Source organism: Ictidomys tridecemlineatus, chromosome 4 (genome assembly GCF_052094955.1).
Source record: "Ictidomys tridecemlineatus isolate mIctTri1 chromosome 4, mIctTri1.hap1, whole genome shotgun sequence".
NCBI classification, from domain to species: Eukaryota; Metazoa; Chordata; class Mammalia; order Rodentia; family Sciuridae; genus Ictidomys; species Ictidomys tridecemlineatus.
Genome location: NC_135480.1, coordinates 36,393,659 through 36,421,260, shown reverse-complemented (window position 1 = coordinate 36,421,260; position 27,602 = coordinate 36,393,659). Strand labels below are relative to the sequence as shown.

General features: G+C 33.9%; 1 protein-coding gene across 4 annotated transcripts; it reads right to left on the bottom strand.

The window, feature by feature from the left end:
* Ccdc34 (coiled-coil domain containing 34) lies at positions 1-25,900 on the bottom strand. 4 transcript variants are annotated; one of them, XM_078046312.1, is made up of 7 exons: positions 25,315-25,900; positions 20,110-20,248; positions 13,430-13,537; positions 4,119-4,208; positions 3,794-3,952; positions 3,131-3,272; positions 1-983 (listed from the first exon to the last, which is right to left on the bottom strand). In XM_078046312.1, exons 1-7 carry the CDS (start codon positions 25,659-25,661, stop codon positions 772-774), a joined length of 1,197 nt encoding a protein of 398 aa, XP_077902438.1. In that variant the 5' UTR covers positions 25,662-25,900; the 3' UTR covers positions 1-771. The 4 variants fall into 4 exon arrangements, with proteins under 4 accessions (XP_077902438.1, XP_077902435.1, XP_077902436.1 ...); XM_078046309.1 differs by having other exon boundaries at positions 20,110-20,245; positions 25,315-25,711; XM_078046310.1 differs by lacking the exon at positions 4,119-4,208 and having other exon boundaries at positions 25,315-25,708.
* Positions 25,901-27,602: the final 1,702 nt, after the last annotated feature.

Here is a 27,602-nt window from a genome sequence, read left to right as displayed (position 1 = left end):
TTTTATCCTTAAAACGTGTTTATTAATAAGATCTGTGATTTCAACCTCAGCAACATAAAACATAACAATTAACATTTCAATATTAAAAAATAATGTAATGACAATCCTAATTTCAAAGCTAACAAAGAAGTACAATTAATGTGTAAGTATTTTTACAAAATAAAGCACAATATTACTAAGGTCTCAAGATTATGACACATCAATCTAAGATGCAGAGCATAAAACAATGTATTTAGATTTTCCTTTGAAAGTCCCAATTCTTATTTCTGTAACAAAATAAACTTTTAATCAGTTATTTTTAAAATATCTAAATGGGAAAAGTACACTAAAAGCCATCAACAAAGACTGTTTTTGATTATTCTTGGTTTCTAACCCATTTAGAAAAGCATGCAGTTTAGAAATGTATATTTGGACAAATTAATCTTAGTGTTATGTTCTTGAACATAAACATCAGCAAACAATATAGAGTATGAAATAATACAGGAAAAATTTTTGGTTTTATGGGTATTACAGTGTGATTTTAATACAAGCTAAACATGAGCACAATTGTTAGATTTATCATGCAAAACAATATGCCAAGATCAATCTTAAAAGAAAAACCAAAACATAAAAAATACTTTTCTCAATTAATCCTTCAGACTCCATATAAAATACAAAAATTAGTATGACAATAATCACATCAAGTACTAACTTGCTGATTGAGAGGGAAAAAATCTTTTTGATTTCAAAATTAAATAGCTTCAGGTAAAAGCATAGTATTTTCCACATATACTATCTTTCCATTTTGCACAGAGTTCCAAGGCAAAGATTGCTTCTGGCTTTATGAATTACCAGAGATGACCTGTGTGGCTGACTTATCACAGGTCTTTTATTCTTCTTTCCTAATAGATCCTTAGCTTCTTTGGGAGGTGGCATATGAATTGGTTTCCATGGAATTGGATTACAAAAGGCTGGTTCTGGATAGGAAGTTCCACTGTAAAAACCTACAATCATTGAAAAATCAGAACAAAACAAAACAACTAAACTTCTTGAGAACAATTACTTATTTTAAAATTCCTAGAAAATGTTAAACTGTCAAAAAGGCGAATTATCACTGACACACCAAGCTAATCTGAATACTTTTAAAAAACTAACACTTTCAAATATAGTAATGTAGTAAAAGATAATTCTGAGAAGCCAAACAATATTGTTAAAACATATACAAAAAATAATGCTGAAAACCCAAATAATATTGTTAAAATCTATGCAGATAATAATACCTGCAAAGGTTTTACTATAGAATTAATTTCCAAACCATAAAATTGAATAAAACCTTCATTTCTTAACTCTGTCTAGGAAATGACTTATTTGTGAACCAGTTTCCCCTTGTCAGAGACTAAAATTTACAGAAAATTTTATTTTGCTTATACAGCTAAAGTGAATCAAGATTTTTGTTTAGAACCAGGGAATTTTGATTTATTGTTATTCAAGTTAATAAGATTTCACAGAATCAGTGTAATTTTATTACTAATTAAAGAACATCTTTTGATGAACATACTGTTTAAAAATTGTGATGCCTAACAATAATAACAATGTGAAAGAAGAACATTCTGTAAATTATCTTCAAATCCTTTGGTCATTATAGGCACACAAATTCCTTTATTTTACAATTTATAAAAATGATAGGATAGGGCTGGGGATGTGGCTCAAGCGGTAGCGCGCTAGCCTGGCATGCGTGCGGACTGGGTTCGATCCTCAGCACCACATACAAACAAAGATATTGTGTCTGCCGAAAACTAAAAAATAAAATATTTTTTTAAAAAAATGATAGGATAAAGAATAAAGACTTAAGGGAAGTACAGCATGCAGACAAATATGTTGCTTATTAGAATGAAGGGAAGGGATGGGGGATAGGAAAAGAAAAAAGTGAAATGAATTCAAAATAATTTTCATATAAATGTATATAAATACACCATCATGTACATCCATAAGAATGGGGTTCTAATTAGAATAAGATATGTCCCATATTTGTGTAGTTATATCAAAATGAATTCTACTGTCATGTATAACTAAAGAGAACCAGTAAAATAAAAAAGATAAACTCATTTAAAAAGCAAAGTAATTTAATAAAATAGTCCATTGTTTTAGCAATTAATTTCTAGTCAATATGTATATTCCCACCTAAAGTCTTAGCTTTACTATCTAATCATTAGGTAAAAATCACTTCTTATTGACCTTTTTTTAAGCAAGAAAGAAAGAGAGGCAGGGAGAGTGGCAGGGAGGAAGGTGGGAGTAGGAGGAGGAGGAGAAGGAGGAGAAAGAAGCCATCCTCAGTAGCTAAAATGGATTAATGGATATAATGGATGACCTCTACGACATATAAGAGAGGCCTAATCCTGACAGCAGGAATGTGTCTTTCAGACCCTTGGCAGCCCACTTTGACTGCATAATATGTCAACACATACTTCACCAAGGTGGTCAAAACAAAGTCTGGAATATGTCCCATTGTGTGAACAAAACAGAATGGGAGTATTTTTAATAATAAATCATTTAAACAAGTGAAGGCAGCTGTCATCAAGGTATGAGCTTTCAACATAAAGCACAAAGAAAAACATGCAATGCCATTTATCATCAGACCAAGCCTAAAGGCCAATTGGTTCTGTTTGATCATGTGCTATCTATATCCCACCCTGTAAAAAGAATGTGCCAAAGACACTGGAAGCTCTGCCTTAGAGAAGGTTAGAAAAAGGGTAGGCAAGATGAACTCTTAAACACATCCTGAGTAAGGCTTTTTCATCCAAGAATGTAAAAGCACTACCAGGGATGCTAGCAATTGAACCCAGGACTGTATGCATGATAAAGACATGCTCTGTGACTGAACTACAACTCCATTCCTGAAAATTTAACTTATTTCCTAATGTTAGAAATCATTGCTTAACAGTATAAGTTTGCAGTTTTATAACCATTACCTTTATATATTATTTATGGAGAATGAATAAATTCCTACCAACATAGTATAATTTTCTAAAAGACAGTAATTTGAAAGAAAAATAAATTTTTTAAGTTTCTATTTCTGTGAAAAAGAAACAAAATGTATAAAATTTGCTTCTGCAAACCATACTTATGTAAGCCACATAACATAAAAACTAACCTGTAAGTTTTCCATTGGCATAACCATAGCTCTTTACAGCTGGACGCGGTTTACTTTTTGCGTTTTCCAACCATTCCTTAAACTTTTTATCTGCTATTTCCTTTTTCTCTTGTAATTCGACTTGCCGTTGTTTTTCTTTTTCCTTAAAATGACAAGACCAAAGCATTTCCAAGGATATTCTATAACTAAACATTCCATTCAAATTCTACTGAGTCTTTTCTCCCAGTTGCTTCCTTTCTCAATGGCTTACTGGCCACAATATTGAATTATATTTCTACAATTTGAGAGTAAAATTGAACATGATCAGGGATGTGATATTAATGTGTCTTCCTCTAAACAATAAGATATCAAACCCAAGAAAAAAGAAAGCAATCCGCCTTCTTTTTAAAGTAATATACAGTAATATGACTAGATAAAAGTACATTGAAAAATATGAATATGACTGAAAAAATATATAGGCTTATTGAAATTACTCAATGTAAGGAAACCAAAAATATATATTCATTTTGAAGCTTAAAGACAGCATAATATAAGTAAGGATAGTTTCATATCTTTATGCTATGATATGGTCAATTCTCTAATCATATACTTTTTTCTAAAATATAGTTGGCACCTATGAACACCAAAAACATAAATTCTAACTGGCTACTTTAATAAAAATACCTTTTCTTTCTTCTTCTTCTCACATTCTTCAGCAATTTTTTTCTTTAACCATTCTTGATATTTTTCTTTTGCTTTTTCTTGCAAATGTTCTTTTTCTAGTTCTTTTGCTGCTTTCTCCTCCATTTCTTTATTCATTTTTTGTTCTCTTTCTTTCCTTTTCTTAAATAAAAATAGGAATTTTAATTGAAATACCTGTAATTATTCTCACATAAGAAAGGATTGTTATATGCAATAATTTTCTAAACTTCTATTATTCTTAAAATAAGTGGTGTAACAGTGGTTGGCACAATGTGGTTTATGAGAATATATTACATACTGCAATTACCTGTTCAATGTCAATAACAGGTATTACTGCTTGGCTGTAAGTTTCATTAGGACACTGACAAAGATCTTGCTCACCAACGTATACCTGCAACTGGGATAGTGCTGAGTAAACAATAGGTGCTCAATAAATATTCTTTAAATAAATTAGTGAATAAATATTACTATCTGTTAGACTTCTGAATCCTAGTATTTTTTTTTATCATCAATATTATTTTTATTGTTAATGCATGTATCTTGTTAGAAAGACTTATTATGACAATACAATTTGAGAGGCCATTACTGTGAACATATGTAAAACACTACAGTCCTATTAATTACTAATTAATTAAGAGGAGAGTTGAAAAATCTCCTTCTACAAAGTCCAGTACACTAAATAAAGGCTTTCTAATGCTTTAACCAGTGTTAACATCCTTGTTATTTTCAGTATCTGAGACCAAAGCAGAGCCTAATTGTTGAAGATCATAAAATTAGAACTTTTGTCATAAGCTTTGAACTTTTGTCTAATGTAAAAATTGCTGCCTGGTATGCATATGCTTTCCAACACATCAAAATGAGTACAGTCAGTACTCGTATACGTGAGTTCCATGCCTGTGAATTCAACCAACCACACATGGAAAATATATTTTAAAGTATTTTTGTCTGTACTGAATATATACAGATTTTTCCTTGTCACTATTTCCTAAACAATACAATAAAAGAACTATTTACATAGTGTTTACATTGTATTATATATTATAGGTTACATAGGGATGAGGAAGTTCTTGGTAAGGATGTGCCTGGGTTCTGTGAAAATATTATACAATTTTTCATAAAGAACATTGAATCCTAGTATTTTTAATGGATGTTTACCCTCATGTATATAAGCATTTCCTAGATAGATAACTTGTTAATACAAATACTTAGATAAGCATTCACCATAAGTGAGTTATAGAGTTCAAATAAATAATGCCTGCTGAAGATTGCATATAAGGACATAATTGGGCAAATCTTTAGGTATACTGTTTTATATAGATCAGAGGCTTGCAAACAAGGCTAAATGTCAAATTCGGTCCACAGGCCACCTGTGTTTGTAAACAACATTTTATGTAAGTATGGCCAACTCATTTTGCTTATATATTTGTATATGGTTTCTTTTACTCTACAAGAGCAAAGTTGAATAGTTGCCACAGAGACTGCATGGCAGAAAACCTGAGATATTTAAGATCTGGCCCTTTTCAGAAAAAAATTAATTTTTTACATAGACTATAACTCAATGCTTTTCTTCTCCTTACTCAAATGATAACCTACCAACTGTAGTTAAATTCTAAATAAATAATAGCATGAATAGTTCTCTTTATCAAAGTTTTAGAAATTAATCTGAAAGGTATAAAAGGAATATGGAATACAAATATATATATATAATGTCAGTTTTCATGGAGCAAAAAAAGATGATCCAAAAAGAGAAATTCCTTCCCTGAAAGTATCTTGTAAAATACTGTAATATAAATTAACACCCAATTTTTACATACATTATATGTCCTGTTCAGTGCTGTGCAGCACAAGCAAGTCTTGAAAATCAGGGCTTGCACCATTCCTCAAGTTGATATATTTCTTTCTTGCTGTGCAACCAATAGTTGTGAAAGGGAATCTTTTCAAAACAAAACCTCAATACCACTGGAACAATAACGGATTTTAATTACTCCTCACTGGCAGAAAATCTACAAACTGAAAATGGTCTTGGAATATATCTCTCTTAATCTGTGTGATTTATGACTCTCCTGCCTAACCTCACCAACAAGAAATCATCTAGTCCCTATAATGTTTTCAATGACAGAAACATTGAAAACATTATCACCCTATTTACAAAGGAGGAAAGGAAGGCACAAGAGGGTAATTTGCTTAAGATCACACAGTAAATAGTAGATCAATATAGATCACAAAGACTTCGAAATGGAAGAATGCTAAAAATAATGTTATGCCAAAAAATTTAAACCAAAGTGAAATGTCAAAACTCCTTAAAACATACTACTTCTCAAAATTAATTCAAGAAGAGATAGTAGCTGGATAACCATTTATTATAAAACAATTCAAAATTTAAAAATTTACCATAAAGTACTCTAGCTTTTGATAGCTTCATTGGTAGTTTGCAATATACATTTAAGGAAGAAATAATACCAAATGACTACACAAATTAATTTTATGTTACAAGATAATATCAGAAACAAGGCAAGATAACTGCTCTATAGCCCAAAATGTGAAATAATTAGAAATATATGTAACAAATTATGCATAATACCATCATTAAGAACTAAATAAAAGTGATGAGAAATAAGACAAATAAATGGAAAGAAAAAACATATTCATAGATTTTAAATTTGATATTACTAAGAGCGATTTTCTCCAAAATGATCTACACATTTAACAAAATCCCAATAGTGCCAGGCACTATTCAAGCAGGCATAATTAACACACCTGAAAAGCAGATGCTGAATTACATATAGAAAGGTGCAAAGGAACTAAAATAAGTTTGAAAAAGAAAACAAAAGTTGATTTATATTATCTATTTTTTAAAAACTATAAGTTCAAGAATTATAGAGCTGTAGTAACAAGTCAGTACTGCTGACACAGGATATAAATCAATAGAAGAGAATAGAATTCAGAAATAGATCTGTGTGTGTGTGTGTGTGTGTGTGTGTGTGTGTGTGTGTGTGTGTGGTCAATTGATTTTAAACAAAGTGCCAAGGTAATTTGATAAGGAAAGGATTATCTATTCAATTAACAGTGAAACAATTGAATATATATATGCAAATGAATGAACCCCAACCTTTAACTCAACCAGACATTAAAATGAACTCAAAATAAACATACAGGTAAAGCTGAAGTTAAAAAACTTCTAGAAGAAAACAATGAATAATTTATACTCTTGAACTACACAATGTTTCTTAAATAAAGACATACAAACCATAACCATAAAAGAAAAAACTGAAATATGGAATATTGTGAAAATTTAAAACTTGTGCTCTTTAAGCTGGGCACCGAGGTTCATGCCTATAATCCCAGTGAATAGGGAGGCTGAAGCAGGAGGATCGCAAGTTCAAGGCCAGCCTCAGCAACTTAGGGAGGCCTTACACAATTTAGCAAGATAGTGTCTCAAAAAAAAAAAAAAAAAAGGATAGGGATGTATCTAAGTGGTAAAGTCTACATGGTTTAAATCCTCAGGGAAGGAAGGAAGGAAAGAAGATCATTCTGCTCTGCTCTTTAAAATATAGTATTCAGAAAAATTAAATGGACCATGAGTGATAGCACACACCTGTAATCCCAATGACTCAGCAGACTGAGGCAGGAAGATCTCAATTTCAAAGTCAGCCTCAGCAACTTAGCAAGGCCCTCCTAAGCCACTTAGCAAGATCCTGTCTCAAAACAAAAATTTAAAAACTGGCTGGAGATGTGACTCAGTAGTTAAATATCCCTGGAGTTAGTCCCTGGCACCAAAAAAAAAAGAAAGGAAAAAAAAATTAAATGGGAGGAAATATTTGCAGTGCATTTATCTGACATTAGACTTGTGGTCTGAATATATAAAGAATTCTAGGATTGGAGATTACTCATCCGTAGGTGTTAGACTAGCCTGAGTAAGGCCCTGAGTTCAATCCCCAGCACCACATTAAAAAAAGAAAAAGTGAAGAGAAATGTACAAAATTCACCCAGTGTCACATGTACCTATATTCCCAGCTACTTGGGAGGCTCAGACGAGAGGATCACCTGACAAGCCCAGGAATTTGAGGGGTAATACAGTGATATCACTAAGATCCCCATCTCAAAAAATAAAATAAAATAAAATAAAATAAAAATAAAGAAAAGAAAAAATAATTCCTATATGTCTTTTGTCGGGGAGAGGAGGCTTGTTGAGGACTGAACCCAGAGCCTGCTAAGCTTGCTCTCTGTGGCTAAGTTTTACTCAATCGTGAATTCTTACAAATTATTATATCTTAATAAGAAGTCATATAACCCCTTCAAAAAATGGGCAACAGACTTAAATTGACACAAAACAAATCCAAAAGAAGCTAACAACAAATGTAGCTCAGTTGTAGAGCGCTTGCCTACCATGGTCAATAAGTATAATAAACTGAATTGTGTCCCTTCAACTCCTATGTTGAAGCCTAACTCCCAAGTGTGAGGAGATAAGACCTTTCAAGAGTAAATCAAACTTAAATGAAGTCCTAATCCAATAAGACTGATGTCCTTATAAAAAGAGGAAAATACACCAAAGATATGTGTGCACAGAGAAAAAGCCAGAAGACAAGCCATCTGCAGGCCAGAGGCCTAAAGAGAATCCAAATCTACAGACACCTTCATCTTGATTTCCAGTCTCTTGGGATGTGAGAAAATTTTTTTGTTGTTTAAACCATCCAAGTCTGTGGTATTTGGTTATGCATCCCTGAAAGACTAATACAATGAGCTTATAAAAAGATGAGAAACAGCATTAGATCTCAGGGAAATAAAAATTAAAACAATGGCATATACTATACACACACTGGAAGAACTAAAGATGTAAAATATTTGGAACTTTCATACAATAGTCATGGGAATATAAATTGGTATAAGAACCTTAGAAAATACTTTGGCAATTTCTCATAAACACATTCTTACCACATAGCCCAGCAATTCAGCTCCTAAACATTTACCCAAAACAAATGAAAACAAATGTCCACAAAAGACTTGTATATAAATGGTCATAGAATTTTATTCATAATACCTCCTAATGGAAAACAATCCACTGACCATCAACTAGTGAATGGATAAACAACTTGTGCTATTCCATGGGAGACTACTCATCAATAAAAATGAATTAACAATATATGAAATATCAGGATATATTTAAAAACAAAAGAAGTCCAACACATTCTTTCATTCTGCTTTTAAGAAAGTATAGAAAGTACAATCTTATATAGAGAATAGAAAGATTACCAGGATATTTGGAGCTGGGGCTGGCTATGGGAAGGGAATGGGGGTTGGATTCGAAGGGATCTTTCCGGAGTGATGAAAACGTTCTTGACTGTGGTGCTTATTAATTATACAGGTGCATACATCTGTCAAACTCATAAACTTAAAATAGGTGTATTTTATTGCACAGCAGACAGTCAGAATAGTCACTGCTACTGAGAGAACAGTCAGCCATTAAGTGGCTTCGGATTTTCTAGCACACTGGTTCTATATCACAGAGGAGAATAATTAATCTTCCTTTTCTAAAATGGTGCTCTGAAAGAACCTTTGTTTCTTACAAGTAAAAGAAATGAACAACTGGCTACTTAAAGTTTTTGACTTTCTATTTTAATTCCTCTAATAGGTCCTACTTGGCACATAGAAAAAGTTAAGTAAACATTTGTTGAAAGCATGAATGATACACTGATAACAGTGTTATCAATTATACACCTTGTTGATTTGAATTAAGTCTTTCAATAAAATATCAGTGTGTTTTGAGAATTAAAAACAATTTTATTTTAAAATAACTTTTTAAAACACTGAAAGTAGAGGCCTTTTTCAAAATTTGTATTAATGTGCAAAAAAATTAATCTGGAAAATAAATTAGCATAGCAACGCATATTAAGTGTACTCAATGAGATAAGCCATTTGTTTTAAAAGGATTTCACAATTTACAGTCATATTAGAAGAAAGCAATCTTGCTAATGTATACATAAATTCTTTTGTCTGATTTTTTGATAAAACACAGTGAAAATGACTTAAGAGAAAATAGCAGCCCAAGATACAACTAAAATGAAGCTGGAGGCAGCAGAGGACCACACACCATGAAATGTAAACAGAAAGCTAGATGCCAGACAGGAAGAGAAGAACCAGGAGAGCAGTCTTTACAAATACAGGTAAATGTAACTAAGGCTGAATAAGAAATCTGATAGTTTTTAAGAAAAAAAAAAACAAGGAGGGAACAATTATTCTTTAACATGCACAAGAATGCTGCAGAATAGGTAAATTAATTTTTCAGGGTTCATCTCTGAATCATTTTCTACCTTATGGAATCTTGCTTTCAATAATTTGTGATTTATGTCATGGCAAGCCACTTACTCCAAAATAATTTTTTCCTCAAAAATAATTGGATTAGGTCTACTACCACTAACTAAAACAGTGAATATATATCATATATCCCTCAGCAGTATCTTACATTCTTAGAAAAACAACAATTATGTTTGATTGGCATGGTAAAATTAGCTTAATGAAGTTAGAAGATAAGAGAAGCTTCTAGAGGAGAGAGCACACCGTACATGGAGAACTATTTTCATATAAACTTCAAAAAGGTGTCAACCAAAATTTTGTAATGGTCATATAGACTTATTTTGATTGTGACATTTATTCAAAGTACTCTTTTGGGGATGAAGTAAACAAACACAATCCATAGTAATTGATTTCTAAACAAACACAATCCAAGTAAGGATCAAATACTTTTATGGTTATAATTACACACACACACATACACACAGACACCTCTCTAATCAATTTCCTTCTTCTAATGCCTGGATGATGAAGGTTATATTATCTTCGACTTACTGAAATTATTTGATACTCATAATAATATCACTTGGCAGCAGATTCAACAATAGGTAAGGACAAAAACTATAATTAAAAATTTAAAACTTTGTCCTATAATTTGAGCATTTATCTAAATTCACAGTTAGATTTTAATAATAAAATCAGTATCATTCTAAACATATAAAATCACAATAAAAAACAAAGTGATAGCAATTTTTTTTTAAATGGGGGTTGGGGGGCAGTATTAGGGATTCCACTCAAGCCCTCGTGCATGCTAGATAAGCAGCCTATCACAGAGCTACACCCTCCTCTAGACCTCTTTTCATTTCATTTTGAGTCAGGGTCTCAGAAAATTGCCCAGACTGGCCTCAACTTTGTGATTCTCCCATCTCAGCTTCTGAAGTAATTAGAGTCAACAGGCATGTGCCACCATGCCCAGCTATTTTAAAATTTCTAATGTATCAGGCTGGGGTTGTGGCTCAGTGGCGGAACACTTGCCTTGTACATGTGAGGCACTGGGTTCTATCCTCAGCACCATATAAAAATAAATAAACAAAATAAAGACCTCTTTAAAAAAATTTCTAATGTATGATCCAACATAAGAATGTATTAAAATTGAAAGTAGGGATATGAAGGATAGCTCAATGGTTGCATGCTAGCCTAACATGCTTAAGGCCATGGGTTCAATTAGCACCACAAATTAAAAAATAATAACAACAACAACAATAAGAAAGGAAGAATAGGAATATAGCTCAGTGGTAAAACCCAGCATGAGTGAAACACTAGTTTTGATCCCCAGCACTGCAAAAAAGAAAAAGAAAAAAGAAAATTCATTCACTCATTCAATTAACAAATGCTTACTATATACAAAGAATTATAAACCTTGTAATGGATAAAAAATAATATAAAAAAGAATTATTGTTCTTAAAGATCTTAAAATTACAAGGAAAGCAAAGGGATGTACACACTACAAAACAGCCATTTTTTTTCTTTTTTATAAAACATACACAAAATACAAAGCATCATATGATAAAGTGCTATAAAAGTTAATATAAATTGAACAAAGATTCACAGGAAAGAATCTCTAACATGTGAATAGCCAATCTGCATGTAGGAAATAATCTGAGTTAGATGACAAATGGAAAAGGAGAACAGAGGATATGATGAGATTCCATCCTGATAAAATACCATATGTAAAAATTAGGAAATGAAAAATAGTAAGAAGATAAGTATTCTCAAAATTTCTCAAGAATACATACTCTTGAGGCCTGGGCAGTATAGCCGATTTCAAGATTTCTAGAAAATTTATTTATATGTTAAAAATAATGTAAAAAAATTTAGTGCTCTCTTAGTATATGCAAGGCCCTGGGTTTGATCATTAACACTTTGAAAAATAAAATAAAAATAAAACTTACAGTCTACTTCTTTATATACCTATGTTTGCTTTACTATAAAAATATAACATTTTCCTCTCAAAAAATTTCCAGTAAAACTAATACTCCAAGAAGATGGGGAGTGGCTGTGATTATCTTGTGTGTGCTCCCTAAATAATCCCAGTAAAAAGAATCAGCATAGAATAAAGAGAAAACAGATGGTAGACATGGCTGAAATGCTACTTTGGCTCAGGGAATACAGTGGAGGCTCTTTAACCAGTCAGTCTAGAGTTGTTAAAATCTCAGTCAGAAGACAGTACAGGTGTGGAACATGAAAAAAATTTTTTAGACTTAAGGAATAACAGTCAGATCTATTCAGCAAAGATTAATCTGGCAGAGACATACAGGAAGGGTTTATTCATTTAACAAATATTCCTGGGTACCTCTAATGTGTGGTAATGGATAAGCTGTTGGAGAATTGAAAAAAAGAAGCAAAATTCCTGATCTTATAAAGAACTTATATCCTAGTACGGAGAAGTAAACAATAAAGTTGAAGGAAGTAATGAGATCATTCAGAAAATAAAAGAGAAGCAGCAATTATATATAGTAAAGGAAGGGATGTTTTGGAGCAACAGAATTCTTATTGTTCTTAAGTGACTGAAGACCCAGTAGAAGTAATAGAAATAAAGAAATAATAGGAAAGAGTCTATGAAGAGAAATGGGGTAAAGGTATTTTTTTTTAGGTGTACACATTTGGAGTTGCCTGCTGATCTAATGGATAAAAATCCAAGACTCAAAAAATTCAAGTCTAAAGATTCAGACTTGGTGGGGGCTGGCATTGTAGCTCAGTGGTAGAGCGCTTGCCTAGCACATGTGAGGTGCTGGGTTCCATCTTCAGCACCACATAAAAATAAATAAATACAATAAAGGTATTGTGTCCATATACAACTAAAAAAAATATTTAAAAAAATATTTAGAATTGCTGAATGCAGGCAGACACTAGTAGAGGTCACAGGGACAAAAAAGAACAAAATTAGAGGGCATCCAGGCTCTGTAGTGTATGCCTTTAATCCCAGTGACTCAAGGGGACTAAGGCAGGAGGATGGCAAGTTAGAGGCAGTCTCAGAAACTTAGTGAGACCCTGTTTCAAAACAAAATAAAAAGGGCAGAGATGTAGTTCAGTGGTAAAGCATGCCTAGGCTCAATCCTTAGTACCAAAAACAAAAGAAGAGTAAAGGGCAAAGGGCAGAAGACAGAGACTTGATAAATATTCATGAGGATAGGGGTAAAAAACAAAAGCAAAACCCCAAAGAAGAAAGAACCTAAGAGAAATTTAAGAAAAACCTAGCTAAGGACTAATTGGAAGAAAGACTTTGAAAAGAGATGTCAGGATATGTGTATGCATTTTTTTCCTCTTTACCTGTTCATTCTTTTTCTGAACCCATTCCTTGTGCTTTTCTTCAGCAATTATCTTTCTTTTTTCACGTTCTTCCATTTTTTTTCTTTTTTCTAGTTGTTGATTTAATTCCTGTGGATTTCATTTAAACAAAAGGCAATGTTTAATGGAAGTACCCAAATCACATATTTTAAAAAAGGCTGAGCTTAACCAAATTAAACAAGAATATAGTTTCCATTATAGAATATATACCACTACTGATAATAACTTACTTAAGTAACTAGTCTACAATGAAAGAAAGCATTGGTAAAAAGTATAAGTCATTTTTTAGAAATGCAAATAATTGCTTGGCAGCAAAACACTAGTTTCTTAGACTAAACTTCAGCTAAATTACCCTCATTGAAATCAACTTTCCCACACATAAATTTTGGCACCACTGTAAGCTATTGGCAGTAGCTCAAGAGAATTGCAACTTTTTTTTTACAGTTATAAAAAGCTTCAAGATTCTTGCTGAAGATAAAGAATAGGAATTAAGTAATCCCTAAATTAAAATTTTAATTCAGAGTTACACCAAAGAAGAAATGTAAAGAAGGTATTCAGTTTTCCATAGAGAAAAAAAGAATCAGAGTTTTCTTCACAGATTTTATAGCTGCTGGGATATAAAACAAAACCACATTCATACCCCAGATTATTTAACTGCCTTGCTGTCACCAGAATCTACACGTCTGGGCATTTCCTCAGGAGAAAGAATGTGGAAGGTATGGCCAAATAAAACTACAAGTTGAATGCCACCACTCTGTCACTCATCAGCTAAATTATGGCATTAGTTGAGAAAGCTGTTTAAACTAGACTTCTCTAGGACTCTACAATCATAATTACTGGTTAGTTTTCTTCCTTCCTTAGATACTAATAATCAGATACATTTATGAATCTTCCATTGGTCCCCCTTTCTCCTTCCCATCTTTCCTTTCTCCCCAAACACTTATCTCAATGGGCAATTTTCCAACTCTCAGGTTAATTCCAGGATCTTAAATGAAGACAAAACTTTACACCAAGGACATATTTTTTTGCACTTTAGAATAACTATTCAAAAGATACTTGTTTACTTCTGGTCTTAAAATTCCACTGCAAAGAAAATAGTTGCCCTATCTCGCTTAGAAAATCTTCAAACTTTGAAACACCATATCCCACACAAAACAAATATCCACCTTGATAGGATCCTTCACTACCTCATAGCTATTATTCCTTCATTACTCACTCAATACACTTTAATTGAGTACCTGCTATTGATCTAACAAGAACTGTGCGTGTGTACACACACACACACACACAGAAAGATGAAATCCTAGAAGTCTCTCATCTAATCTTTCTCTGTATACCAAAGAATAAAGTGCTACACTGTGAGTTATTGGGTATAAAAACAGGAGTCTGGAGAAAAGAACGAAAAGGGAAGACAAAGAGAAATGGTTTGAATCAGGATAGTCAGAAATGAGCAGTTTCTTAAAATAGTGAGAGAAGATGACTTTAAAAGAAGTGAAAGATGTGGGTGGGGATGATAATTAATTTAAAGTGTGGTACTAATTTCCTCTTTAGATAGAAGGAGGTTTTTTGAAGACAGAGTAAATTGAACACTATGATGAAGAATATAAGTCAAAAGGGATGATTTAGAGCTCTTATTAAGACTGAAGGCTGAGTTTGAAATGATCAGTACTATTCTGAGGGAGATTGACTAGAAGGTTACTACAATATACTCTATAAGGGGAAGACAGTCTGGACTTGTGCCAGAAAACAAGTAAAAGGAGAAACACACAGAGTGCGTGTGGGTGTGCAGATACACATGTGTGTATGTATGTGTATATACATGTGTATAAATATACATATAGTAAAAGGCTAGATATAAATCTGACAACTATACATTTGAAATTTTCCAAACTAGTTCTAAATTTTCTTTTAAAGAAAAGTTTAAATGTATGATTAAGCATAATTGATTATATTTATATACTTTTTTAAGAGTCTTCCGGTAACTCAAAAGGAGGAAAATTAAGATGTTGCATTACTATTTTATGAATGCCAAATTTTAGTTAATGTTGATATAGGGGATAATAAAGAAAAGATCCAAAAGTACCTAGAAAATGCTACCACTGACCTGAATAGTACTGTATTCTTAGAATGTCTAAGTATTTGCCTACCCAGAATATACATCACATTCTTAGACACCACCCTCTCTTCCAAGGCTAGATCCTCTTAGAATTTCCCATGCTGAATGGCTCCATCTGTTCACCACCGAGGCAGGCCTCCTCCAGGATACAGCAGGAGTCTCCTTTCCAAAAGCCCCTTCGTGGTCTTCTGGTATACCACTGAATTTTAACAGGATTATAGCTATTTTCCCATAGAGTAAACATTTGGTTATGGAAAACCAAACTCCAAAGAGGGTCCTAAACATGCATCATTATTTCAATACATTTGCCATTTTCAAATAATATTTTACTATTGAAGGTAACAAAAACAAAAACAAAAACAAAAAACAAACTGACAATTTTGAGTTTCACCAACTCTATATCCTACCCTATTCCTTCCTTAAGGGCTGATAAATTAAATAGCTGAAGATTAAACGGTGAGGTTAAAAAAAACAGGAAAAAAGTACCTAGACTAGTCACAAAATAAATAATTTTTATAATTTTGAACAGATTATATTAAGTCAAATGTTAAAAATTAGAATTAGCCAAAGACCACAGAGAACTTAGAAGAATTAAAGAATTATTTTAAATAATAAAACGTAAATATATTTAATAACCTACAAAACCAATGTGCTAGCTTGCATAATGTCAATGTTAATTTTCAGTGTTTACCATGTTTATCATTTCAACAATATTACAAATGTATAACATTTTTAATAGGGTAACTATAAAGGGTTAAAACAATTTTTAAATTCAATCTCACAGAGATGTCTAAAACAAATTTAAATGTCTGTTACTGAAATCAAATTTATGAATGAAATGAGCTTTTTAATGATTCAAATATCCTTTAAGTTTTCCTTTAAGTGGGGCACAGTGCACTCGCCAGTAATCCCAGCAGCTCGAGAGGCTGAGGCAGGAGGATTACTAGTTCAAAGCAATCAGCAACTTAGTGAGGCCCCCAGTAATTTAGTGAGACCCTGTTTCTAAATAAACTACAAAAAAGGACTAGAGATATGACTCAGTGGTTAAGTGCCACTGCGTGGTACTGAAAAAAAAATTTTTTTCCTTTAAATGTTAAAGGAAGAAAATAAGAAAGCAAGAATAAGTTCAAAAGCAAATACTAAGTCTGATCTATTTATTTCTAAAATATTTCTTGATATCGTGGAAAAAGCACATAAATTGGAAATCTAAAGAACATAATACCAGTTCCAGCTCTGCCACTAACCGAAACCTTGGCAAAGTTACTTCTCTGGCCTTCATGCTTCTTAGCTTTAATAGGGATCTGAAATGAACCATTCCTTATGGTCAAAAATCTGTGCTTTTAATGACATGGTTTGTAAGCAAATTAGGGAATAGAGTAAATAAGGACAGAAAAATAAGGGAAAGTATGACTTAGGAAATAAAGAGAAAGGCATGAAAATCCAAATAGATTTTGGCTGAAGTTTATATGATAAGCCATCTTCTAATTCTGCATTGTTTTCTACCAATATCATCAGTCCCCCAACACGAAGTGTCTCTTGTATATCCTGCAAAGCAAACTGATCCTACTTCCAATGGAAGTACTTCCAATGGAAATACCTCCAATTTACACTTTCTGGATGACAGAAGTTAAACATTATTTCTGCAGAAAGCTATGATAGTTTTCAGCAGTATTCTTTAAAAGAAAAAAAAATAAATAACGTTTTCACTCAAAAGAAATAAAATATAAAGACCATAACAGCTCAAAATAAGCTAACAAAACATTGAGTAGATAACCCATATGTTATGATTGATAGGTACAATTCCTTGGCATGACTGATAGGCAAGATTCATTCAAAAATACCTTAAATTGCTTCAAAGTTAAGTAATGAAGTAGTCATAAGAAATGTCAAATTACTCAAAACATGAAAAGGCTTTAATCCATACAAATAATTATACCCTTCTATATGCTTAATGGTTGTGGTAAGGGCTTTATATTTATTATTTTAATCTGTTCTTGAAACAAATCTTCAGAGTAGTTATTATATACTTTCATATGTATTAACTAACTCGTATTGAGTTCTTTCTATATAGTAGGCCATATCCTGATATTCATTTAGACCTCATAATAACACTAAGAGGTAAATATTATTCTCCCCCTTTCACTAATAAAGTGACTCTCCTTACAAGTGACTTCTATAGTAGCTAGAAAAAAAACACAAATGAACTCTGCTTTACCACTAACTTACTCTACCAATGTTTTCCAAGTTGTGAGTCTAAAATCAATTTAACAGATTATAATTGACTTTCATAAAAAAGAATACCATGTTTTGAATAAATTAAGATACTTTTTCAAATATATATGTATATTTACATCTATGCATAGGTTTATATTTATGTACAACATGAAAAAAATAGATTTCTCACTGTGAACAAATATTTTTCAAAAACACTACACAAGGACTGATGAACAGTGGTAGAACCCTTGCCTACCATGTGCAGGGCTCTGGGTTTGATCCCTAGCACTCCAAGAAAAAAAGAAGCAGGAAAAATAAAAGCCACACTAAACATTGGAACTAGTAATGTTAAAAGAATTAGTAATGTTAAAATCTAAAGTTGAGGTAAAGGGAAGAGTCTGGAATCTCGAAAATAAACATTAATTCTGAAAACAAATTAAAAAAAAAAGAAACCTTTTCCAAAGGCTATGACTAGCAATGACAGAAATGCCAATACCAATAAAAAACAAAATCGGCTATCTTTATACTTTATTTCATTTAATCCTCACAAAAATCCTATGACAGGTACTATTTTTCCCACCTTGTCCAGATGGGGAAACTGAAGTATAAAAGTCTAAATAACTTGGCTAAGATACCCAGCAAGTAAAAAGACTAGAACTAGAGCTTTTATTAAGTCTGGCTGAAACCAAACCACAAAGTCTTTTTCAAGCCCTGTGCTTGCTAAGAGGAAATAAGTACTACTCTCACAGTGTATATTTCCAGGAATAAACTTGTATTCTAGAATACAAAGTATCATATAAAAGGGAAATGCCAGAATATACTAATTTATACAATCATTTGAATCATTCCAAGTCTCCTAAACAGATGATTGCCTACCTGGTAGAAACCTATCACAAAAATAACAACTAGTTTCAAAAGCAATATGAAAAATTTCAAGGAAGATCATAAAGGGAAAAGAAAGTACAAAGCTTTAGTCCCCATGATTTTTTATAATACCATGGTTACTAACAGACTAGAATAAACTAAAACATCCAACCATAGTGTACCAGTTTACTATATTTTAATATATATTAATACATTTTAAACATACTTTGATAATAAGCAATCTTTTTCTTTTCTTTCTTTCTTTTCTTTTTTTTTTTTTTGTGGTGCTGGGGATTGAACACAGAGCATTATGCATGTGAGGCAAGCACTCTACCAAATGAGCTATATCCCCAGCCAATAATAAGCAATCATATTAAAGTGATGTTGAAAAATATTTAATGAGGGCTGGGGTATAGCTCAGTGGTAGCGTGTTTTCCTAGCAAGCACAAAGCCTTGGGTTAGATCCCCAATGCCACTCCAAAAAATAAAAAATAAAATGACATGGAAATATATTAATAATATAACAGGCAAAAAAAAAAAACCAGATTGAAAAAGATTGAAACTATTTCATTAAAAACAAGAAGTATCTTTCACCATTTCTGTGATGAAAAGAAATCAGAGTGTGAGTCTGGATAGGGAGCTTAGGAGATGGCAAGTTATACAAATCTATTTACTTACTAGGGCACTTGCTCTTTGGTAGGTAGCATAGATTCCTGTCTTTATTTCAATTTTTCTCTTCTTTCTTAAAACTTTTCCTGAGTATATAGTTGAATTTACCTAAGTTAAGTGCAAAATTCTATTGTATGTCTCTCTAGATATACATTTGTACATATAATCAGCCCTCTGTATCCATGGGTTCTGCAACCATGGATTTAATCAAGCATAGATTGAAAATATGCCAAAAAAAAATACTGTGCCTATACTGAGCAGGGACACATTGTTTTCTTGTCATTATGCTGTGAGCAATACAGTGTAATAACTACTTAGGTAGTGTTCACATTGTATTAGGTGATATAAGTAATCTAGAGAAGATTAAAAGTAGATGGGGAGATATATACGTTAAATGCCTTTATATAGAAAGACTTGAGCATTGAGTGTTTTGGAATCCAAGAAAGTCCTGGAACTAAACCTCTTGGATACTTAGGATGACTGTTTTTATTTTTTTAAAATTTACATAGAAGAAAGTCTAGAAGGCTATATTCCATAATATTAACAAAGATTATTATTAGGTGGTGAAATTAAAAGAGGTTTTCATTTTCTTAATTATATTTAGCTATATTTTCTGAATGTTCTTCTAATGAACATACTGCTTCTACAATTAGATTTATTAAAATTGATATAGTAAACAAATACAAACAAACGCACACATATTGTTTTCAGAAACAATAAGATTAACATTTTAATTTACAACAGCAACTCTACTCTGTGAGCTCAGAATCAAATAGAAAAAAATACTGTCTAGTTGTACCTCTAGAGCTTTCTGTTGCAGCCGGTCACGTTCTTCTTTTTCTTTGCCAACAAACCACACCTCCCATGGTGTCAGGCTGCTTTCTCCTATGTGCACCTGTTTCTGTTCTTCTTGGTTATCTTCTGATTCAACTTTACTGCTATGAAAGAAAGGATACTGTAGAACTTATACACGAAATACTTCTCTTACTAGTCAAAAATCATTTAACTATACAATGAAAACAAAATCTAACATCATATTTTCAATACTATTATTTTAAAAACATGAATCAATTATATAAAGCAAAATATGAAAAATCAGGAAAAGGAAATCTAATTTTGAATGACTTTACTTATTTAGTTAAGCCACTCCCTTTAAAAACCAAATTATTTAAAAACCCAATGGAATAACTTGAGCCCAACCTATGTGCCTCAAGGTCACTTGAGGAAATTATTTATTTCTAAAATTTTATTTTTTTATTCCTAAAAATTCTATCTATACAAGTAATCACTAATTACTACTAGTACACATAATCTTTTGTAGGTGTGTGTGTGGTACCAGGGGTTGAACCCAGGGCCCTGGACATGCCCCTGAACTATATCTCCAGCCCCACTACCACATACACACATATCCACATAACTTTAATCAGATCCTGGGGCAGACCTTTCCCTTTCCCTCCCTTATATAGCATAGAAAAAGAAAGTAATGTGTACATATATACCGAGAGAATGATGAAAAGCAAATAATTTAATAATTAGGAATTCTGGGTAAAGGATGAACAGAAGTTTTTTTTATTCTTTTTTCTTTAGATTTGAAATTGTTTTGAAGTAGAAAGCTATAGAAAAAATATACCCTTCTCTTTTTCAGTGCTGGGAATCGAAGCCAGAGCCTCATGCATGTTAAGTATACTCTGTACCAACTGAGCTACACCCACAACTGCTGTGACCTTCTCTCCTTCAACATTTAATATTTTGTTTGACGACCTTTTGCCAGTTCTTAGAGTATATATCTCCAATCTGGTTATCTCTTATTGTCCTCATCTCCACTTTGTACCTTCTGTCAGTCTGACTCTTCCGGGTATACAGAAAATTAACTATATGAGTAAACAAAGAACAGAAGGACTTGGCTGGATACATAAGCCTCACAAAACTTATGGAAAACTTAACAATCAGCACTCACGGATAGGAAGATTGTTCAGTACCCAACAAAGCTCCAGGGGCAAGTTTATTATATAGACTCAGGTATGTGTATCTTCAACATTGTTCCTTCTAACAAACAGTTGCATCACAACTGCTTTGTACCACTTTTTCTACCTCATAGATTCAGTTTCCCTAATTTTTTTTTTTTGGGGGGGGTTATGTTATTTAATCATCCATTCATGTCTTTACAGAACCTGTATTCTAAGTGTTAAAGAGACATTGTTAATATAGTATTTCTTAGGCACATCTTTCCTTTTCAGTCTTGCATTATGATCTCATCTGTTCTCAGCTTCAACTATCACTATATGCTGGTGATATCTGGATCAGCTATTCTGGGCCAGATCTCTATCTTAAGTTCCAGACTTATTTCCAACCATTTGATAGACAGCTCCATGATATTGAACTCAAGTCAGTTGAAAAAAAAAAAAGTAAGCATTTTCCAGCATCCACCCCCCTCTTTCTTCCACACTAAGAAAAAGTTTACTCCTCTTATAATCCTAAGTGAATGTTACCACCATCCACCCAGTTACCTAATCCAGAAATCCAGAACTGACTCCACCCGCTCCCCCTCTCCATGTCTGACTCCTCCTACCCTCATGCCCATATAATCACTAGTCATGTCAATTCTACATCCTTCAATTTTCTCAAGTGATTCTCTTCTCCAACCTTTCAATCACTCCAAACATAAACAGTCTCTAGCCTTCCCTTTTAAATCATTCTCTAAACCTGTTGCCAGATTTGCCCCTCCAATGTATCCTTTTATCATGTAACTTCTCATCTCAAAAGTTCTTCAGGGGCCCATTTGCGCACAGGATGAAATCCAAACTCCTGACATCCATAAATTGACTCCTGTCTTTCTTTTCATAAATGGGTGATCCAGACTCTACATTTCAGTCATGTTGAACTTCTGTGGGTTGGTAAATGCATTATGGTGTTGTGCTCTGCAGTTTTTGCTTAAAACTGAAATGCCTTTCCTCTACCTCCACATATGGCCAGATTAAGAGCTTACTTTTGTGATTAAAACAGCCTGGGGATAAAATCTATATCTGCTTCTTCCTAGCTTGTGCACATATTTAAATTTCTTTAAAAAAGAGATCTCATCTGTAAAATGGAGATGACAGTAGTAGCTGCATGAAGAAGCTAAAGCACTATACTTAGTTCTGGGTCCTCAGTAAGTAAATGGTATGTCATTTATTATAATTACTACTATAACTAACTGCTATTCTTCCTTCAAGATTTTATTCTGATACTATATTGTCTGGGAAACTTTCTAAAAACTTCTGGATTAACTGCCTTGGGTTTCTTGTCACTGGTCTCCTTCTGCCACAGGCCATGAGTTCCTTAAAGAAAAGAACATGAATAAATAAATAAATAAATAAGAACATGGCTGGTTGTGATAGCTTAGACCTGTAATCCCAGCAATGTAGGAGGCTGAGACAGGAGGATTATAAGTTTGAGGCCAGCCTGGAAAAATTAAAAGGTTTAGGATTGTAGATTAGTAGGCTGTAGATTAAAGCACCTTGGATTCAATCCCCAGTACTGGAAAAAAAAAAGGAAAGAAGAAAAACAAATATGTCTTGACTGAGGGTCTAGATTATGAAACACTGTCGAAAGAAGAAATTAGTCAAATTAGTTTTTTTTTTTTTAGATAACACTTAATACTTTCTGCCTTAACATTTTTAGCAAATATGTTCAAAATGTATAGCATATAAACTACAGGTATACTCATAATAAAGAAAGGCTTCATAATTAGTTATTTATGACAAGAAACTTATTAAGGCACAACTTTCCTAACTGTAGTTATAAGAAAGTCAGAAAATAACTAAATAGATAAGCAGTAGGCCCAAAGCATATTATAAAAGACTCCAGAAAAATACTTTTCATTATCTTTTCTTGAGGTCATCTTTGATCATCTTCTCAATCCCAGCCAATATACTTGAAGGTCAATCCATCTTTTAAGCATAAGTCTATTTGTACTGAAAATTATCTTGAGGGATTGGGGTGTGGCTGAGTGGCATAATGCTTGCCTGGCATGTATGAGGCCCAGCACACACACAAATCTGAGCACACAGAGAGATATGTGCAGCCAATGCCTGAGTCTATCTCAAAGAAGCCTTACTCTACTAGTATGCCACAATCAGATGTAGCTGGTAAGGGACAGAGACAGACATAAAATCCCAGAGCTCTTGGTTTCTCTTTACAGAGGATGCTGATAGCCCAAACCAATGGCTGGGCTATGACCCAGGCTGCCTTCCCTCATCTCATCCCATACAAGCTATCCAGAACAACAACTAAAGGAACACAGTAATCTTCTAAAGGAAAAGAAGTGCTAGTTTTTCTGAACCATTTGAGAATAATCATGGTATCTAACTATTCTCCAGGAAGGAGAAACAGGAATTCATTCAACACACATTTACTGAGTACCTAATAAGAATCTGACACTTGCCACACACAAGACCTAACAAATTCTCTTTCTAGACCCACATCCTCAGTATTCTTTTGACTCATGGGGAATGAAATGTGTTTAGGCAGCCTTAGCCCTATTAGCTCATTCAGGCTTTGGGTGAGACATAGATAGGTCTGGCTCTTCCCTTGGCAGGTTCCATTTGATTAGCATTTTGGCTTGTGGAAGCTAATGCAGGGTCTCAGTAGTTGAGCTGCAGTTTTTCATGGCATTTATTCCTCAGGCTGATAAATTATGTCCACATTGTTTAGTCCTGTTAATTATGATCAGAAGGTATTTCACACATCTTTAAAATTCATTTTAAAAATATCTAATACCAACTAAGTCCTAAAGAGTCCCTACAAAGCATAGATGAAAATGGTCTCCTAAAACCCTAACTCTTACCACTGAGTCTATGGGGTTAATACGAGATGGCCTCTTTCTTGTTTTTTCAAGCAGCCTGGACAGCCTTCGTGGTTACTCTTCCTGGTTTCCATTCCCACCAACATACCTCTCATCTTTAAAAGAATAACTTTTGTAACCATGTATGGGTCATTTCATATGATTCCACATTCCATTCATTCATTCCTTATATAGAGAGGGGCCATCTTGTCACTTACACATAAAGTATGGGTTCTCTCTGGTCTGCATTTTTTAGGTCTCCTGTATTGTTCCTTATATAGTTTGATGATCAGAAACTTGTAAATTGGCTTCTGAAGATGACTTTTACCCCCAAAGAGACCTACAATATTACATATTCCTTCAGTGATAGGCCTTTTGCTTCTATTTCTATACACCCCAAAATAGTCATGCTGTATAAGAAGGAACCCTGATCAGTTTACCTCACTACTAGGCCCAGGTCTGCTAATAAGTTGGTGTATGCCTTTGAGTCAGTCTTTTTATTTGTGTTCTGTGATACAGTTTTATCACCTATAAAATGAGTGGACCGAGATGGGCTTTAATTTAATAAAATCTCGTATATTTTATTTATGGTCCCTAGTACCTAAACTAATATGTGACAAAACATAGATGTTTGCTGACTGAATCACTGTAGAAATAAACATTATGATGGTTTTTAATAATCCCTTTGCTTCAAATATTCTTTGATACAACAATAACTATTCCATTGAAAGTTCGTCCTCAGATCAGACACAACCCTGCCTCTGCATGCTGTCGTGGACTAATCTCTGTGCTTCAGCTCTTTACACTATTACAATCTACCACATAAAACACATTTTGGAACTAAGATTATGGACAAGAGTTCTTTAGTTCACCATCTGGATTTCTGAGGATTCGTAAAACTCCTGAAATAGAAGCAGTTTTGTGTGTTCGATTCTAGACTATACACGGGCCATTTTTAAAGGAAACTGAGATAGCAGCAATTAAAGGGCTAAGAATCAGAAAACACGTCATCTTTAAGAAATGGCCCAGGACTCTCTGCAGAAAGGGCTGCACTTAAGGATGCAGGCGCCTGCTCAGCCTCTAAGGTGGAAGAAAGGAGATTGTTTTGGTTTGCTGAAGGTACTTGGAAGGGTCCAAGGAACCTTGGGACCGGTTATATCGGTCGGGCAGCCTCAGGTTTACCTGGCGCGCCCCGGTAACTCCGTTCCTCTCAGGCTCAACACCTCGGCCTCTACGTCATGGGTATCTTCGTCCACATCTTCCTCATCCTCTCCGTCACCATGTTCATCGTCAAACGAGAAGCTCTGGTGGCCAAGGGGAGACAACAGTGACATGGTGGAATTGCTGCAGCTCTGAGGCGGCGGCGACGAACAGATAGACGTTGCCACCGCCCCCAGCCTCTGCCCCCGGGGACCCGTCATGAGGACGGAGAAGGAGGCCACGGAGGGCTGAGACTCGGAACTGCAGTCCGCGGAGAACAGGATGCCGGGAGGGGAAGAAGCAATACTCCACCGCCCCACAGCCCGCATCTGGCCCGCCAAGTTCAAACCGGCCGAGCTGCAGCGAGGACGTGCTCTCCCAGCAGGCCCCGCGCGCGCAGGGCCCGGCCAATCCGGGCCGGCCCCGATGCCGCGTTGCCATGGCGACGCGAGGAGGACGCGAGGGCTTTGTCCCGGCCTGTAGAGCGTGGCTTCCTCTCCGTCTGCCCTTCTTCCTGTGTCTGGAAGGTGCCTGTTGCTTGTGAACTTGTTCAACTCTGCGTCTCTTCCAGCTCACACCTTCGGAGGCCTGGCCTTTTTTTGAGGTGTTGTTGCAGACCATTTGGTATTTGAAATAACGTTATTACTGAATAAAGCAACTCCTTTTAAAGGGAAAGAGGCAGAATTAAGGACTAACGTCCATCCCTCGCCCCCACCCCCCACCCCAACACACACACACATAAGGTCAGGATTATACGCACCAATCTTGATTTCCTTGAGCAGGTCATGTTTTTTTGAGGGCGGGGTAACTAACTTTACAAGTGTATCCAAGAAAGCGGGTTTAGGTGGCCTGGGGATGTAGCTCAGTGGTAAAGTGCTTGCCTAGTATGCATGAGGCCCTGGGTTCCATCCCTGCTACCAAAAAATAATGCAGGTTTAGCACCATCTTTTAGTGTTTTGATACATCTTGTTTGCCTGGCGTCTTAAAGGCAACTAATCTGTCTACACCTGTGAATTGTTTTTACTTTTTTAAGCCTCTATTATGTGCTAAGCCTCTAACCTTTGCTAAGGACTGGGGTAAATGATACTGTTAAATTGTAAATGTTACTAAATTCCTCATCTTTTGGTGGCGACAAATATAATTAAAATATGCTGTGATGTGTATTTTATGAGGAAAGAATATTTTGTGGGAACTCAGGGATTGGAGATGGGGATAAAAGTAGCAAGAAAGATGACAGACATTATAAACCTGGATGCTTTATTTATACTGACAAAACTGCATACACTGGTGTGAATTTAGCTCTGTCCAGTTCATCATTTGTATAACTGGTAGAAGTATCATGTGAAAACGGACAGTGGCTAAAAATCGCACATAAAGTTGTTACTGATCAAAGAGTAATACAGAATCCTTGATGAAGTTTAGATCTACAAAATTTGACACAGGACAATGAGATATGATAAAATATAACAAAGACAATTCTGGAAGCAGAAGTTATAATAAAATATGATATGCCAGCTAGGGGCATAGAGCATGTGAGACCCTGAGTTTGATTCCCCTACCACAAAAAAATAAATATGCATGCTTAAAACTTCTTAAATGGAATATTTTTAAATTTTAGTAACAACAGTGAAATGAAGAAAATCAGAGCAATCCAAATGAGTAATAAATTGATCAAGGAATAAAACTTATTTAGTAGAGTTGTTTTTTTTTTTTTTTATTCTCTACCCCAATAATTCAATATTGGCATGTCTGGCTAAAACCTTTCATTAGAACATTTTTAGAATCAGTAATATCAAAAGACCCTGAACTGTTTTAGGACTTCACAAGGAAGAAAGCTTTAGAAGCAATTTCCCAATAGACATAACCTAATGCAAGCATAGTGGAAAACTCACAGGTTTTATCTATGAAAGAAAAATAATTTTAATCAATAGCTTTTCTCTTAATAAATTTCCATAAATAAGCTGTTGACCTTTCTGATCCTAATTTACTCCTCTAAATATTAAGGAAATAATCTATCTCACAGTCATATTATCTAATTAATCCTCAAAATTTCTAGTTCAGGATTTGACAGATGTAAGAGTAAATTGTATCACTTGAATGCCAAAGCTTTTCCACTGTAACTTTTTGGATTGGGAATCTAAGATGTTATATACTTCCCTTCCTCCTTTAGATGTTTTATTTTTTTTAAAAAAATGCTTTATAAAAGAGAAAGTCCTTTCCTTCATGCTTCAGGATCATCATTATGATAATTATATTAAATGTTAACAATA